The following is a 15,364-nucleotide window of genomic DNA, read 5'->3' on the forward strand; positions in this document are numbered from 1 at the left end:
CATATATGTCAACCTGAGTCTGCATGTAGAAAATAGAATGTGCCCTAGACTCTGTTGGAATTTTTACTTTCACATATAGGCTCTTACCAGTGGTTTTAGGAACTCCAGATTTAATGTTGATAATAAATTATGAAAGTGTCTGCGTGAGATTTCATATGATTTTCAAGGAGCGTGAGGGGGGGTTGGTCAAGGATTAGAGAAATGAAAGATGAGAGGGGATGGGGAATGGAGGACCAGTGGCTTTTAGTGGGTAAGAGAAGAGGGAATATGAGCCATGGGAGCTGAGCAAGGCAGAGCACAATTCTAGAGGGTTCATTAGGCACTGCCTGGATACTTCTAAGCTTTGCTCCTCAGCTATAACAGCTGAAAAAACTGATCTTAAGCATTGGAAACTGAACTGCTCAGAATACCAAATTCCACACTATGCCTGACAAACTCAGGCATATTGGAATGGTACATAGACCTCTTTATTAATAAAGACATCAATCCTGGGGAAATGGGGGTTGTCAACCCTTTAGGCCCATGGGCGCATTGACATACTGGATAAACTGTTGTGGGCAACACACACACCCTGCAACCAAGCACCCCCTGCAACCTGTTCTATTGGCTACAATGGAAAGATTCTTTCAAGTCTGATATCAGTGGGCAGCGGGGGCGGACCCTGTGGACACTAGGAAAGGCAAGCACATGCGTGCCCAAAGCACCATATTAGGAACCCCTGATTTAAAGATAGATGTTGTAGCTCTTCATTGTGAAAAGAGGCTTGGGAGAAACCCTAGAGTCAGGCTGAGCTGCAAAGGAACTTCCACAACTTGCTTCTGAGTGAAAACTTGTGATGTCACATGCTTATTAAACCCCACATTGTTTTTATTTGTGCCAACCTCCGGTTGGGAAGTGGGTCTGTCTCTTTTTAGGCCCTTCGTTAAATAAATAAGGAATATGATGTCAGTAGCCTTGCACTTCTTTGCCAGAAATTGCACTCAACTAGTCTGTCCATAAAGGGCAGAAGCCCAGCTTTGAAACCCTTCCATTAATTAACTAGCCGTGTTAATAAGCATGCAGCTGCAGCCAGCTTGGTGTTAGAGGGGTGCTGTGTTGCCAGGAATTGGATCTTGTGGGACCTCAAGCAAGCACTCTTTCTGCCAAATCGGTACTGAGTTTTGTGCCTCCATGAAGCAGACCTAGGAATAGAAACCATTAGCTCTCTCTGCCTGTGTGCTGCTGTACTTCATTCCAGCCACTCTAACATGTCCTTTCCACAGCTAAGAATAGTACCTAGTAGTTCTGATGGTTGCCGAGGCACCAGCAATAGTAATAAAATTGCATTTTATGTACAAACTGAGCACTGTCTAGGCCAACAATACCTATATTTCTAAAAGGGCAAATTTCCCCCTGGTGGAGAGCAGCCAGAAGCACAAGTAAGAGGAAAGCTATGTAACTCGAAACACAAACTTTGTAGGTGTTAAAATACATATTTTTGAATGGTTCCACAGTGTTGTAGGGGTCATGCTTCAGACTCAGGTTTTCTTGGCGGTCTCCTATCTTGCTAGTGTTCTATGATGCAGAGAACCAGTGTGGTCCGGTGGCTAAAGTGCTAGGTTGGATGTGGGAGTCCCTGTTCAAATCCCTGTCCAGCTATGGTTTCTACACTGGACATATCACTATAGTCTGCCATCCTGCATCACAGGATTTGGAAAAATATAAAAATGCAAGTTGTTTTGAGCTCATGTTGCTCTGGTGGGATATAAGTGAAGTAAACTGAAGTTGTCAATTGTTAGTCCCAATTAGGCCACTGCTACCGCACAGCCTAAATATTTGGCAGCATAATCTGTAAGACCTGGGCTGGTTCTTCTAGCCTGACTCCTCTTCATCTTCATTCACTCTTTATAATATGTCCTATATGAATCTAGGTGTTTGCTCCAACTTCCATGGGTAAATTAAAACTGACTGCCTAATAAAATGGAAATAGTGATAGTGATATGTCAGGTGGCTTTAAAAAGTGTTCAGACAAATTATCAATGCCTACTAGCCATGATGGAGATAGTATGACTTTACCAGTTCCTGGAGATCATAAGTAGGCCTGGGCGATATCTGGTTTTCAATATCACAATACATCATCAACTAAACATCACAATATCTTGATATATCACAATATATATTCACGGCAGCAGAGGGCCTCCTCAAGCATCCCCACAGAGATGGAGGGCCTCGCCGCGCCTTTCCTTGGTGGCGGAGGGTGTGCTGTGCTTCCCTAGGGCGGCGAAGAGCTTTGCCGCACCTTCCCATGGTGGTTAGGGCTTTAAAATGTAAGGAAGTAGTAGATTTAATAAAAATATAAAATAAACTTCCATATAATATATTTAATATATTTTCAACTAATTTAAGAATAGTTCGCGTGATTTTCTAGTCAAGTTGCATCTGCTTCCCCCCTCAGAGGTCTAAGTGGAATCTCTGCTATCTGTATACAGTTAACTCGCAGTTTGTGCACATTTAACTTGTACGCATTCAGATTTAGAAAATTAAAAAGGGGATGGAAAGAGGGCAGTTGTCTGGAGGGAAAGGCTTTGGCAATCCCACCCACCGTTGAACCCAATGTGTTTTGACTATACACTATTTTGGCTTTACACGCCATCCCTGAAACGTAACCCCTGCATAAGCTGAGCGTTGCCTGTATTGCTTTGAGTTGTTAGGTAAAATCAGTGAATAACAGCATATAAATCTGTAAAGGTACAACTTCATTGACGCCTTGCCAGTAGAAGTTGAATATAAATTTAAATAATAACATTAGCAACATGACTAATTGCCCACTGCATGTGGTGACTACATGCTGCATTAATGTGTGAACCAGCCCCTATGTTTTGACTGCTGAGTAATGCAACATATGATTTGCTTGTGCTGCTTGAGGATGTTTACATAAAGAAATTGTAAGGCCGCAGTGTAATTATTTAGCAATAAATTATATTACCATGAGTCCCAGAAAATAGTTTAAGAGCATCTGATGTGGCAGCACTGCTTCAGCTACTTAAGATTTTCATTTGTATTATTAATAATCATCATTATAATAACAATTTTATTATTTATATGCCACCCATTTGACTGGGTTGCCCCAGCCACTCTGAGCGGCTCCCAATAAAATATTAAAAACACAATGCACAAGTGAAACATAAGGTGAAAGGTTGAGTATTTGTGGAGGGACGGCCTATATATGGTACTGGTCCTTAACATGTGTAATGGGTCTTTGTTGAAGGATAGACTGTGCTTTGGTGAGCTGAAGACAATGGTGTCCCTAAATACAGTTCTTGGCTTTTCCCTCATTGAGGTGAATTACAGCCATGTGTCAGTAACAGAGCACATGCTTTGCATGAATAGGGTTCTGAGTTCAAATCCTGCTTGCGGGCTGGGAAAACTTTGACCTGTCAGTCACCAATCATTGGTGACCAGAGGTAGTGGGCCCATTTAGAATTTTGAAAAAACTATATGGGCACCAGTCACAAAATGCCATAAGGGCATGGCATAACACAAAATTAGAGAGAATCCAGTCATTGTTGCTTCCCTCCCACCTACTGAACAACCTCATGCTACCTGCAGGAGATCAGCAGTGTTCTGCTGGCCCTGGCTGTTGACATACAATCTTGACATCTTGCAAATACAGACTGATGCTGTTGCTATCTAATAAGAACAGAGAGCATTCCCCAGTACCAAAAAATATATATACAAGGTGGCCACACTACACTAATTCTCCAACACACATACAGATCTTATGCACATCCATCCTTCTCTCTCTCTCTCTCTCTCTCTCTCTCTCTCTCAAACACATATTTCAACTACAGTGGTACCTTGGGTTAAGTACTTAATTCGTTCTGCAAGCCTGTTCTTAACCTGAAACTGTTCTTAACCTGAAGCACCACCACTTTAGCTAATGGGGCCTCCTGCTGCCACTGCGCCGTCGGAGCACGATTTCTGTTCTCATCCTGAAGCAAAGTTCTTAACCTGAGGTACTATTTCTGGGTTAGCGGAGTCTGTAACCTGAAGCGTATGTAACCCGAGGTACCACTGTATACACAACCACACATACATCTCTCCCTTTCTTTGCCCAAGTGCATCTCTCCATCTGTTTCACAGACCACATAAACACACAGACTATACATTCACACACACCTCACCCACTTCTTTCTCCCATAATCACAGTGCATACAGCTGTCTCTCTCACACACATACTTCCCTCACATATGCCTCTGTCTCTGTGTCTCCTCAGTGCAGGATCGTCAAGCCCAAGACGCTCGGTGGTTTAGACCACAGTGCCACCCACATCTCCATGCATCTCTACCTCTCTCACAGACCACCATTCGTTCATACCTCCTCTCTCTCTCCCTCCCTCTCACACACATACAGTGGTACCTTGGGTTACATACACTTCAGGTTACAGATGCCTCAGGTTACAGACTCCACTAACCCAGAAATAGTACCTCGTGTTAAGAACTTTGCTTCAGGATGAGAACAGAAATCGTGCTCCTCTGGCAAGGCAGCAGCAGGAGGCCCCATTAGCTAAAGTGGTGCTTCAGGTTAAGAACAGTTTCAGGTTAAGAACGGACCTCTGGAACGAATTAAGTACTTAACCCAAGGTACCACTGTACATCTTTCCCTCTTTTTCTGCCCAAGTGAACCTCTGTCAGTCAAGCATCCATAGATAACCTCTTCGTGGGGTGAAGCAAGTGCCTGCCACCAGCTCTACATCACTGGCAGGCAACAAACCAAACAGATCGGGATACTCAGGGAACAGGAAAATGATTCCTGCCACCACCAAAAAACCACAAATATAATGCAAGAGGACTTGCCCTTCCACCTCCAGCAACTGCTCTACAGTGCTCTGCCATCCCCTCTTCCTGCAAAATCCAAAAAAATATTGAGGGTCTGCAACCTTGGGCCTGGGGACTCCAGAAAAAGCCTTCATGGGTGCTGGGTTGACAGTACCCCAGAGTAGACAATACTGAACTGGGATAGCTCAGTTGGTAGAGCATGAGACTCTTAATCTCAGGGTTGTGGGTTTGAGCCCCACGTTGGGCAAAATATTCCTGCATTGCAGGTGGTTGGACTAAATGATTCCCACAGTCCCTTCCAACTCTACAATTAGATTCTGTTCTGTTCTGTGATTCTAGATTCGTTCAGGGGGGATTCAACAGCTGCATTGAGATGAGGCCTAAATTGTTCCCTGCTCCAGGCACTGGGATCTGCCTTTCTCAAATGTGCTCCAATTCCCCCCCCCCTTGCTCCATGGAATTCCATGGGAGCCACTGAGAATTAAGTTCTGACATCTTAGATTGTAAAATCCATACTCGTGAAATGTGTGTCCGGAAGGGCAAGGTGTGTTCACATGGAAGGGGGGTCTGTGTTGCAGTGGCCCCTCAGGCCCTTTTAATGTGTGGCTCTGGGAATTGGCTTTTTAATTATGTAGGTGGTTTGTTCTTTGTAATAGAATTGGCTTGGAAGAAATAAGGAAATAGAAAAAGAAAAATACAATTAAATAAAAATTAAACATACTGGAGGGGGGGTACATATCTGGGTTGTTGCATTCACAATCCCTCAGAGTAATTTAACGGTTTTTATTACATAAGTAAATAATATTAGAAATGCTTTTTAAAAATAATAGTAGGCTTGGCTATTATTGAATTCTTAGCAAGGGTATGTGTGTTCTGGGATAGCAGAGAACATGACTCTGGCTGCAAAATTCAACACTGTGAGAACGTCAGATTTTGTTTTGTTTTGTTTTTAAAGCAAGAGTAGACCTTATAGGTTATCACATCATAGATTTTTTATTTTATTTATTTGTTGTAAGCAAACAGTAAACACCATCATGTTTATGTAGTAATATTAGAACTTTAGTTAGCAGATTGTTTTTCCTGGAGGTTCACTTTGATAAGAAAGTTGTCTGTGGTAGGCCATCCCTTAAAAGTGGTTTGACGGTAAGCTCCTGTTCCTACTGTTGCTTTTCATCCAGATCCCTCTCTTGCCTTTGGGACTAAAAATTAGTAGGGGAAACATAACATACCTCAAAGGGCCAGATTTGGCCAACGAGACCACATCAGTTGATCCTTATCTTACAGGGAGATGAAAATTGGACACAAGTTGTACAAAATACCGTATTGGCCTGAATATAAGCCGCACCTTTAAAATTGGATGGGGGAGGAAGAAAAAATACCCGAATATAAGCCGCTCCATTCCTCACTGCTTGTGGGGGGTGGGGGAGCTGCGCTGCGTTGCCGGCGGCCTTTCCCCTACCTCGCTGTCTCCCATCCCGGCCTTGGGAGAGAGGATGGGGGACTACGTGCACTTTAACTTTTCATGGTCGGAATTTGGGAAAGAAGTGGCGCTTATATTCAGGCTAATACAGTAATATAAATTTTAATGTAAAGAATGTAGTCTAATAGATATATGGGTGTGTATATCGGGGCAGAAGTGTCTGCAAAATGGAAATGTATGTCCTGGGCACCAGTAGCATAAAAGACGCTTTTGTATCTTTTGATTATTTGTTTGTTTGTTTAGAGTATTTATAAACCATCCTTCACCAGATGGTGCCACGGTAGAAAATACCATATATATATAAATTATAATTAACAGTATTTCAAAACTAAAACAGATAATAAAACAGACATTAAAGAAAAATACATGTCAACATTAACTGAATTAAACTGAATTATTCCAAAAGGGGGTATAAATCTGTTTAGTAACCTGCAGTAAGAAAAGTTGACATGTTCATAGCATCACCAATGGAGAATTGCTGTTTTGGGGGGAGGAGAAGCAAACAACAGATAGGAATCATGTTAGAAACAGCACAGATATTGACTCCCAGTGGGCGCTGAGGGAATCCCTCTCTTTAACTACATTCAAAAGAGAGATCTGTAACTTTGAGGTGTGGCTGCATAATAAGATACCCTGACCACATTCTGCCCAGCTTTTCTTCACTTCTGACAATCCCTGTGATTTTGCTAGAGCCTCTAACCATGTCTGACATGCAAACACCTCTGCCTGCTTTTCTGTAGTTACCTCTCCTCTGCACAATTCAAGCTGTAGCCTCTCCTCTTGCCTCCTTCCTTTCCCAAAATGCCATTAATGGTAAAGGTGCACATGCACTCAGGCAAGCGTCCTTGATTACAAAACATGGAACACAATACCTAGACCTTAAAACATTCAGGAATACATTTCATGATTCTGCCCTTCCTCCCATAGACTCAGGGTTGTGTACATGGTCCTGCTTCTCCCATTTTATTTTGTTAACATCCCTGTGAAATAAGACAGCTAAAAGAGCTGGAGCTCACCCAGTGAGCTTCAAGGCTGGAGAGTGTTTTGAACCCAGGTCCAAGTGGCGCTGTGGGTTAAACCACAGAGCCTAGGACTTGCCGATCAGAAGGTCGGCAGTTCGAATCCCCACAATGGGGTGAGCTCCCGTTGCTCGGTCCCTGTTCCTGCCAACCTAGCAGTTCGAAAGCATGTCAAAAGTGCAAGTAGATAAATAGGTAAGGTAAGGGCGGGAAGGTAAACAGCGTTTCCGTGCGCTGCTCTGGTTCGCCAGAAGCGGCTTAGTCATGCTGGCCACATGGCCCGGAAGCTGTCTGCGGACAAACGCCGGCTCCCTCGGCCAATAAAGCGAGATGAGCGCCGCAACCCCAGAGTCGGTCACGACTGGACCTACTGGTCAGGGGTCCCTTTACCTTTTACCAAGTACAACACCCTAGCCACACTATGCCATACTGAGGGAACAGTTGAATCTAGGAGTCGTTCATATGTGCCTTCTCCCTTCCTATTTGCATGGTCTTGATCCCAGTGCTAACAGCTGATGGCTTCCTTATACTCTTCTCTCAGCTTTCATTCACTTAAAGCTGCTATGCAGTCAGTCTGGGAAAGATAACAAGAGGCCTGCCATCCCCTATCCCATCCCCAAGCTGTGGTAGCTTGAGGTTGCAGGATTTAGTGGACCCTTGCTTAGTATAATGAAGGTATAATGTCATCAAAACAAATGAAGAAGGCTGGAAAATGCTTATATTAAGCACCAGCCCTTATGCCTGAACTTTGTTTTGTGGTTTTCGGTATTGCAAATATAAATTTGCTTAATAATACCATGAAATGCAAACACCTTTTAGACTGTCTTTTCTAATACATTTGTGTCGCTGTTTCAGTTCACTGTATGAAGCTCTCTATCCTGGGTTGTTTCAGGAAATTGGATCTACTGCCCCCCTCCCATTAAAAAGCTAAGAATAGAACCTAGGTTCTTGGCCATATCCTCACCCCTACTGTAATCAAGATACCTGACTCTCTTCTTAAATTGGAATGCGTTTTGTGGTGAAAGCAGGGAGCTATTTCTGGGAAGTGCAGGCATGTGTGGTGATTAAATGAAAAAAACTCTCACCAAACTATTTTTGTGCCCTCTAGGTGGCAGCAGCACTCCACAATGCCAGCTGCCGCCCTGCAGCCAGGTTGCCTCTCTGGGCCGCTCTCTTCCTACTGAGACAATCATGTCGAGCCAGCACAGCCATGCTCCCTTCTCCAGCATCCAGCCCATGGCTGAGCATCAGCAGGTAATTTCCTGGAAAGTCAGCCTTTTCGGGTGCTCCCCCTGAATCAGCTGTCTCCTCTTCAGACTGTATGCTTGTAAATACACACAGCAGCTCAGCCTGGCTCAGCTCCTTTCCCACTCTTCAACCTGTGGTCATTCCAAGTAAAATCTACATGAGGCTGATACAGGTGTGAATCTCTGTTTTTATTTAGCTCACGTTATAGAAACAATGGCTATTAGATTTGAGGCTCTAAGTTCAGTCTCTAGTCAAGGCATGCAGAGGGGAGTTATTGTGGGATGAAGCAAACCCCTAATGCAATTGCCACTGGAATCAGCCATGATGTGTGGTGAGAGCCACTTAACCTGGGCTCAAGCAGTCATCCTCACCTGGGCTGATAGCAACCTCTTTCCTACACTGTGGGGGAAATTAGATGTGGGCTGCAGACTGAATCTACTAAGTTTAAAAGGTTAGTAATCTCAGCATGACCCCTGCACTCACTCACTCTCTCTGTCTCCTGCAAACCTTCCACCTCCAAGTACATAAAAGAAAACAGGGTTTTTAGTGGAATAGAATGAAGCCCTTGTCAATTGCTGCTTCCTGCTGGCGGCTGGAACACATGCTATTAGCCCCATCATGGAACTGTTTCAAGCCCATGACCTTTAGGGACTTATCTACCACCCCCACCCCCCTTTTCTCCCACAGATCATGCCAGACCTGGCCATCCTGCAGAGAAGAATCCCGCTCACTTTTCGGGACTCTGCCACAGCCCCACTGCGCAAGCTGTCTGTCGACCTTATCAAAACTTACAAACATATCAATGAGGTAAGAGGACCTTCTCTGTGGTGACAGCTTTGACCAGTTCCTTAAAGCATTGGGAATAGTGATGATTTAAACTTCTTTGCGCTTCTTCTTCCTTCTGTGCTGCATGTTGATGGCACCATTCCTTAGCTCTTCTGCCCTGCCAGAGAGTTTAGTTTGCTTCCCCGGGCTGCTATGGGGAGGTGCAATTCCTCATCTTAAAAGAAAGGTTCCTTGTATTCTGTGCACTGACCCTGTGTTTCGCTGCCAGGTCTATTATGCTAAGAAGAAACGCCGAGCCTTGCAGGTGGCACCCGAGGACACAAGCACCAAAAAAGAACGGAAAGTGCACAACGAGGGCTACGATGACGACAACTATGATTACATTGTTCGCAACGGGGAGCGCTGGCTGGAACGCTATGAAATAGACTCGCTCATTGGCAAGGGATCCTTCGGACAGGTCAGAGGGCAGCCAGGAGAGAGTCTTCTTCTGTATCCACATCTGTAACTACATAGCAAGTTGCAGCCTGTGCTCTGGTGACCATTGGTCAGAACACAGCCCTAGGTTCTCCTTCCCCAGCAAATGTGCCTTTGGCAAGATCAAAAGGGAGCATGCCCCACAGTCACAGGAACACACGGCCTGTAATCTTGCCAAAGGGAAAAGGTTGTAGTTCATTGGTAGAGCAGAAGCTTAGTTTGCAGAAGGCCTCAGGTTCAGTCTCTAGCATATCCAGGCAGGGCTGGAAAAGATGCCCAACTGAAACCTTGGAGAGCCTCTGCTAGTCAGTACAGACAAGAGATAACCAACGTGGTATCTTCCAGGTGTTAGTGAACGACAGCTCCCATCATCCATGACCATTGGCAGCGCTGGCTGGGACGACAATGAGAGTCCGACAACATCTGGACATCATCACTTTGGTTGTCCTTGATATAGAAAGAATAAGCCAGGTGGCTCATTAGTGTTGTTTGGTATAAGGCAGCTTGTTGGGTTCTGACCTGCTTTTAAGTAACTGGGGTTGATGTTTCATTGCCATCCTAAGCAAAGTTTTGCATGTATATCGTCCTGGCCTCTTTCTGAGGAAGGGCAATAAATAAATAAGATGACCACTATGTGTGTGGATGCTTGAATGTTCCCCCTGCCCAGCGGTACTTTTGATTTGGTGGTTCTCCCCAAAGTCATTCCTTCTTGGCACCACTGCGATAACATTATACTGATGTGTCTTTTTCTCCCTGCTAGGTGGTGAAGGCCTATGACCAACAGGCTCAGGAGTGGGTGGCCATAAAGATAATCAAGAACAAGAAGGCATTTTTGAGCCAGGCTCAGATTGAATTGCGATTGCTGGAACTGATGAACCAGCATGACACAGAGATGAAATACTACATTGGTGAGAGTTTGCAGAGATAAGTTTTTGGAATTAGTTGAGAAGTGCGAGTGGGTCAGGGAGAGCACTACTGGTGAGATGCACATTAAATGAAGTCTCCAGTGCTTCATTTAGTTTGGTGGCAACTCGTGGAAGGCTCTGCATAAGTGAGTGACTGGTTAAAGGAAGGTCTGGATAGTGTTTGAGAGACTGGTTGGGGCAGGAGTTGAAGTCGGTGGGGGTTCAGGTCATTGGGAGAGATTGGTTCATCATTTTGCTTGCAGATGTGGTGCACTCAGTGACCTGTGGTCCAAGACTGTGGGAAATGTTCATGTGGGATGCCTGGAGGTCATAATTATATGTCAGTGAGGTTCACAAGTGCTGGCTGTGGGGTGTTGTCAAAGCATCAGTGGGGAGCTGCAGTATTCTAGCAATGCCTCCACCACACTTACTCTCTCCACCCCACCCGCAGTGCACTTGAAGCGGCACTTCATGTTCCGGAGCCATTTGTGCCTGGTGTTTGAGTTGCTGTCCTACAACCTCTACGACTTGCTCCGTAACACCAACTTCCGTGGCGTCTCTCTGAACCTCACACGCAAGTTTGCCCAGCAGCTGTGCACTGCATTACTCTTCCTGGCAACACCTGAGCTCAGCATCATCCACTGTGACCTTAAGCCTGAGAACATCCTGCTCTGCAACCCCAAGCGCAGTGCCATCAAGATTGTGGACTTTGGCAGCTCCTGCCAGCTGGGCCAGCGGGTGAGTGACCCCTTGCTGTGACCTCTCCAACTGCAGCCCCTCTCCCAGTGCCTGGCCTCCTAGTGGTCGACATCAGAAGTTTGTAATTGTCAGCTTGAACAGCTTCCCTCATTTTCTTAGGACTTCTTCAGCTTGCTCTTGGCTAGATGAGGGCCTTAGAAGGCACTGGGCCACCTTATTTGTCTTGGCCAACATTTGAAGCAAAGGGACTGAAAGAAGACAGACCCACCTGTTGTGACCTTTCAGTCCCCAGAGTGCAGCAGCTGATCCTATCTTTCCTTTTCTTCCCTGTAGATCTACCAGTATATCCAGAGCCGATTTTACCGCTCACCTGAAGTGCTACTGGGCATGCCTTATGACCTGGCTATTGACATGTGGTCCTTAGGTTGCATCCTGGTGGAGATGCACACAGGAGAGCCCCTCTTCAGTGGCGCCAATGAGGTAGGTGGAAAGAGGACGAGCCAGGGGAGGGGAGGGGAGATTGGCCCCTGGGTATTATGCTCCAAAGAACTTGGTGTAGCAGCTAGCTTTTAGCAAGGGCAGCTGTTGAACTTGCTGGGCAGAACCATCTAATCGAGACAAAGAATGCAGCAGCAACTTGGCTTGGCTTGGCTGGCAGGAGGAGTTGAAGTGAGTGGCGCGGCATGAATAGGTCCTTGGTTCAAGGAGACAAATGAATGGATTTAGAAGGCCCTCAAAGAAGCAAGGAGTGGGTTTGTAAAGCCAGGAAGAGCCATGTGGGGCTGGGAACTATCACCTTGTGTTCCTGATTCTGTGTCTTTCCCTTGCAGGCAGATCAGATGAGCCGGATTGTGGAGGTGTTGGGGCTGCCACCCCCTCACATGTTGGAGCAGGCTCCCAAAGCTCGGAAGTACTTTGAAAAGCTGCCTGAGGGGGGCTGGGTCCTCCGGCGGGGCAAAGATGGCAGGAAGGTAATGCTTTAGCACAGCTGTCCTATCTTCAGCCCTTTCCCCCTCTGCATTCCCTTTAAAATGAGCCCAAGACAACAGATGTTTTTAAGATTATCTGCACAGCACAAGGTTTTGAATTGTCAGTTTTGCTATTCACTTTTTGTGTTTTAGTGGGGGGGAGGAACATGTTGTGGTAAGCTTTTTAGTTGTGCCACAAAATATTTCCAATGACCTTTGAACTGTATTTTGTTTTGGGACTGTGGTTTTGTATCCATCATTTTCGGTTACTTCTATGGCAAGGAGGTAGAAAATAATTTCTATTGACTAAATCAACCTAAAGGCACAGGCTCTGCCCTCAGACTTCCAGGCTAAGAGACTAGAAACCTCAAGGGAAGAGGGGGGATGATTTTGAGAATGCAGGTGGGAAGACATGAGTTTTTAATACGCCTTGGAACAAGCAGATGAGTTCTCTGTGAGGGCAGAAGCTCCCCCACAGTTGTTGCCCTTGTTTTCATGGGTGATTTGAAATAGATGGGGCAAGTATCTTGCAAGTGTGTTAAGATAACTATCCTTTAACATGGATGATGCATGTGACAGAAACGCGTGGCACTCCTGGGCAGGAACAAGAAGCCCTGAGGTCCTTGCTTTTTGCAGAGAATTAAGTCAACTCTTTTCTCCAAATCTTTAGTAAATATTGACAGTGATTTTTCTCTAATTAAATGCATCAACTTCACAATCCACAAGGACATTGTTTCTGATGGAGTTCCTTAGGTTTAGGAATATAAAATAGCCTTGTCCTGTGTTGCGATAAAATGAATTCTTTTCTACTTTCCAAATACAAACTTGGCACGACTGATAATGTTTACGCCTTTACTGAGTACAGTAGCACAACACCCCACCTGGCTGATACAGACCATTCTCTATCTTGCTGTAAGTAAAGTCTGCCTAACTATACCGTTCCTTGGTGTCTTTCAGGACTACAAGGTTCCAGGGACACGGCGGCTGCACGAAGTGCTGGGGGTGGAGAGTGGAGGCCCAGGCGGGCGCCGTGCAGGGGAGCAGGGGCATTTGCCTTCAGACTACCTGAAGTTCAAGGATTTGGTGCTGCGCATGCTGGACTATGAACCCCGTAGCCGCATCACCCCCTTCTACGCCCTGCAGCACAACTTCTTCAAGAAAACAGCCGACGAGGGCACCAACACAAGCGCCAGCACCTCACCCAGCCTGGGCACGGAGCACAGCCACTCCACCAGCACCACCAGTTCTGTGTCCAGTTCTGGTATGTCCATCTCTCCCTCCGCCTCCTTTCCGCTGCCAGCTCTATCCTCAGTCATCTCCATTGCGTGATCTGATACTCTTCCACCTCTCCCCATAGGAGGGTGTCGGTCTAGCTGTTCCTAGCATCTCCTGCTCTGTGCCCAAATGTTACCTTGGCCCCTGTTCTGCTCCTCTGACGCTGTGTACGTTTTTCCTCTCCTATCAGGCGGCTCCAGTGGTTCTTCCAACGACAACCGCGGTTACCGTTACAGCAATCGTTACTACGGCAGCATGGGCACCGTGCATGCAGACTGCGAGATGCAGAGTCCTCAAGTACGTTGCCTGTCAGGCTCTGGCCTGTTTTGGCTCCCCGTGCCCTTTCTGTCGCCCCAGCCCTTAACATGCTCAACCCCTCCATTTCCATCTTTAACTGACCGTTTTCCTCTTTTTTTATTGTTGTGGTTGCAGGCGCCCCCTCAGCAGCAGATGCGTCTCTGGGCCAGCGGCGACAACGAGAGTATTCCTCACATCTTACCTCACAAGCCCACGCCCAGCCAGGCCATGCCATGTTTCCCCCCGAGCGGGCACCCTCCGTACCAGCGCCCTCCACTCCCACTCTCCCCCCCGCTTCCCGAGGCCATGGAGGTTTCTCTGGGCCCTCGCCATCTGGACTGCAACCCCCCCGGGCTGGGCTCTTCCTCCTTGCACTTGGGCACCTCGGCCTTCCGGACTAGGACTGCTGGCGGCTCGCGCCCTGAGGGACTTGGCCTCAACTATCCTCTCCGTGGGCGTGGGCACCGAGACACTGACGAGACTGCACTGATGGGTGTCTGCGTGCCCCAGGGCACGGCTGCCAGCTCCTGATGATGGACTGGCCCGGCAGGCTAGGAGCCAGTGCCCAGCGAGAGCACTCCCTTGTTGCACCAGAGCCTGGACGGGCCAGGACTGACTGTAGGGCAGGGAACCAGTGCCCAGAGAGCACTTCTCCATAGGTGAGAGTCTGAGTGGGCCAGGACTTGCGGTGGGATGGGTCAGGTTGCCTGGCTGTGGCCAGTCTAGAGACCAGGTCCTGTTGCTACCTAGGACCTTGCTGCAACTGGTAAGCATTGTTGGGGGGGGAGGGGAGGGGGGAGGGGGGAATAGGACAGGGGGAAGCATGTGGAGCCAGCATCCTACCGCCCTTGCAGCCTGGATGCCGCCTTCCCCCTTTCGGTCAGTGCTTTCTCTGACTTGTGTGGTCTTTCCTGGCCACAGCCCCTCTTGAATCATTCAGCGGCATGTGGCCTGCCAGCCATTCCCTTCCTTGGTGCAAGAGATTTCAACATTCTGTGCTTGGATGGACAGTCAGACTTCTGTGCACTGCGTGGACTGATGGGCTTGGTGGCCTATGTGGTCCCATGGGAATTGCTGCTAAAAAATTTTCCCCCTGCTTGGAAATAAAGGGTTGCCCCAACCAGCGAATGTTTATGCTGACTCGTGTGCAGCCATCTTGGACCTGCCTCTTGTTGTGTGTACATGATGGAAAGTGGGGGGGGGGTGCTTAGATCTTTGCTCTGGCATCATTGAAGTATACTAGTGCAGGGCACAATTAGGAAGGTGGCAAAGGAGGGAGAGGGGTGCTGAGCTGGGTTGTGAACTTGTACCTCTGCCTTACTTGAGCTCATGCACCTGCACAGGATTCGGTCGTCTGAGCTCCGGCTATTTCCTTAAGATTCTTTTCTTCTTTTTC

At 46.8% G+C, this 15,364-nt stretch overlaps 1 protein-coding gene across 3 annotated transcripts in view; it reads left to right on the forward strand.

The window, feature by feature from the left end:
* Window positions 1-15,100, forward strand: part of DYRK1B (dual specificity tyrosine phosphorylation regulated kinase 1B) — a 34,118-nt gene extending 19,018 nt beyond the window's left edge. For all 3 annotated transcript variants that reach the window (XM_082231618.1, XM_082231617.1, XM_082231616.1), the window contains exons 2-11: window positions 8,425-8,570; window positions 9,252-9,371; window positions 9,619-9,807; window positions 10,585-10,732; window positions 11,181-11,467; window positions 11,762-11,908; window positions 12,259-12,399; window positions 13,354-13,657; window positions 13,862-13,968; window positions 14,104-15,100. In XM_082231618.1, the coding sequence (XP_082087744.1) occupies window positions 8,508-8,570; window positions 9,252-9,371; window positions 9,619-9,807; window positions 10,585-10,732; window positions 11,181-11,467; window positions 11,762-11,908; window positions 12,259-12,399; window positions 13,354-13,657; window positions 13,862-13,968; window positions 14,104-14,499 (1,902 nt within the window). In that variant the 5' untranslated portion in view covers window positions 8,425-8,507 and the 3' untranslated portion in view covers window positions 14,500-15,100. The remainder of the gene's footprint in view (window positions 1-8,424; window positions 8,571-9,251; window positions 9,372-9,618; window positions 9,808-10,584; window positions 10,733-11,180; window positions 11,468-11,761; window positions 11,909-12,258; window positions 12,400-13,353; window positions 13,658-13,861; window positions 13,969-14,103) is intronic.
* Window positions 15,101-15,364: the final 264 nt, after the last annotated feature.

The sequence above is a fragment of the Podarcis vaucheri genome (genome assembly GCF_965113315.1).
Source record: "Podarcis vaucheri genome assembly, chromosome: 7".
Lineage (NCBI taxonomy): Eukaryota > Metazoa > Chordata > Lepidosauria > Squamata > Lacertidae > Podarcis > Podarcis vaucheri.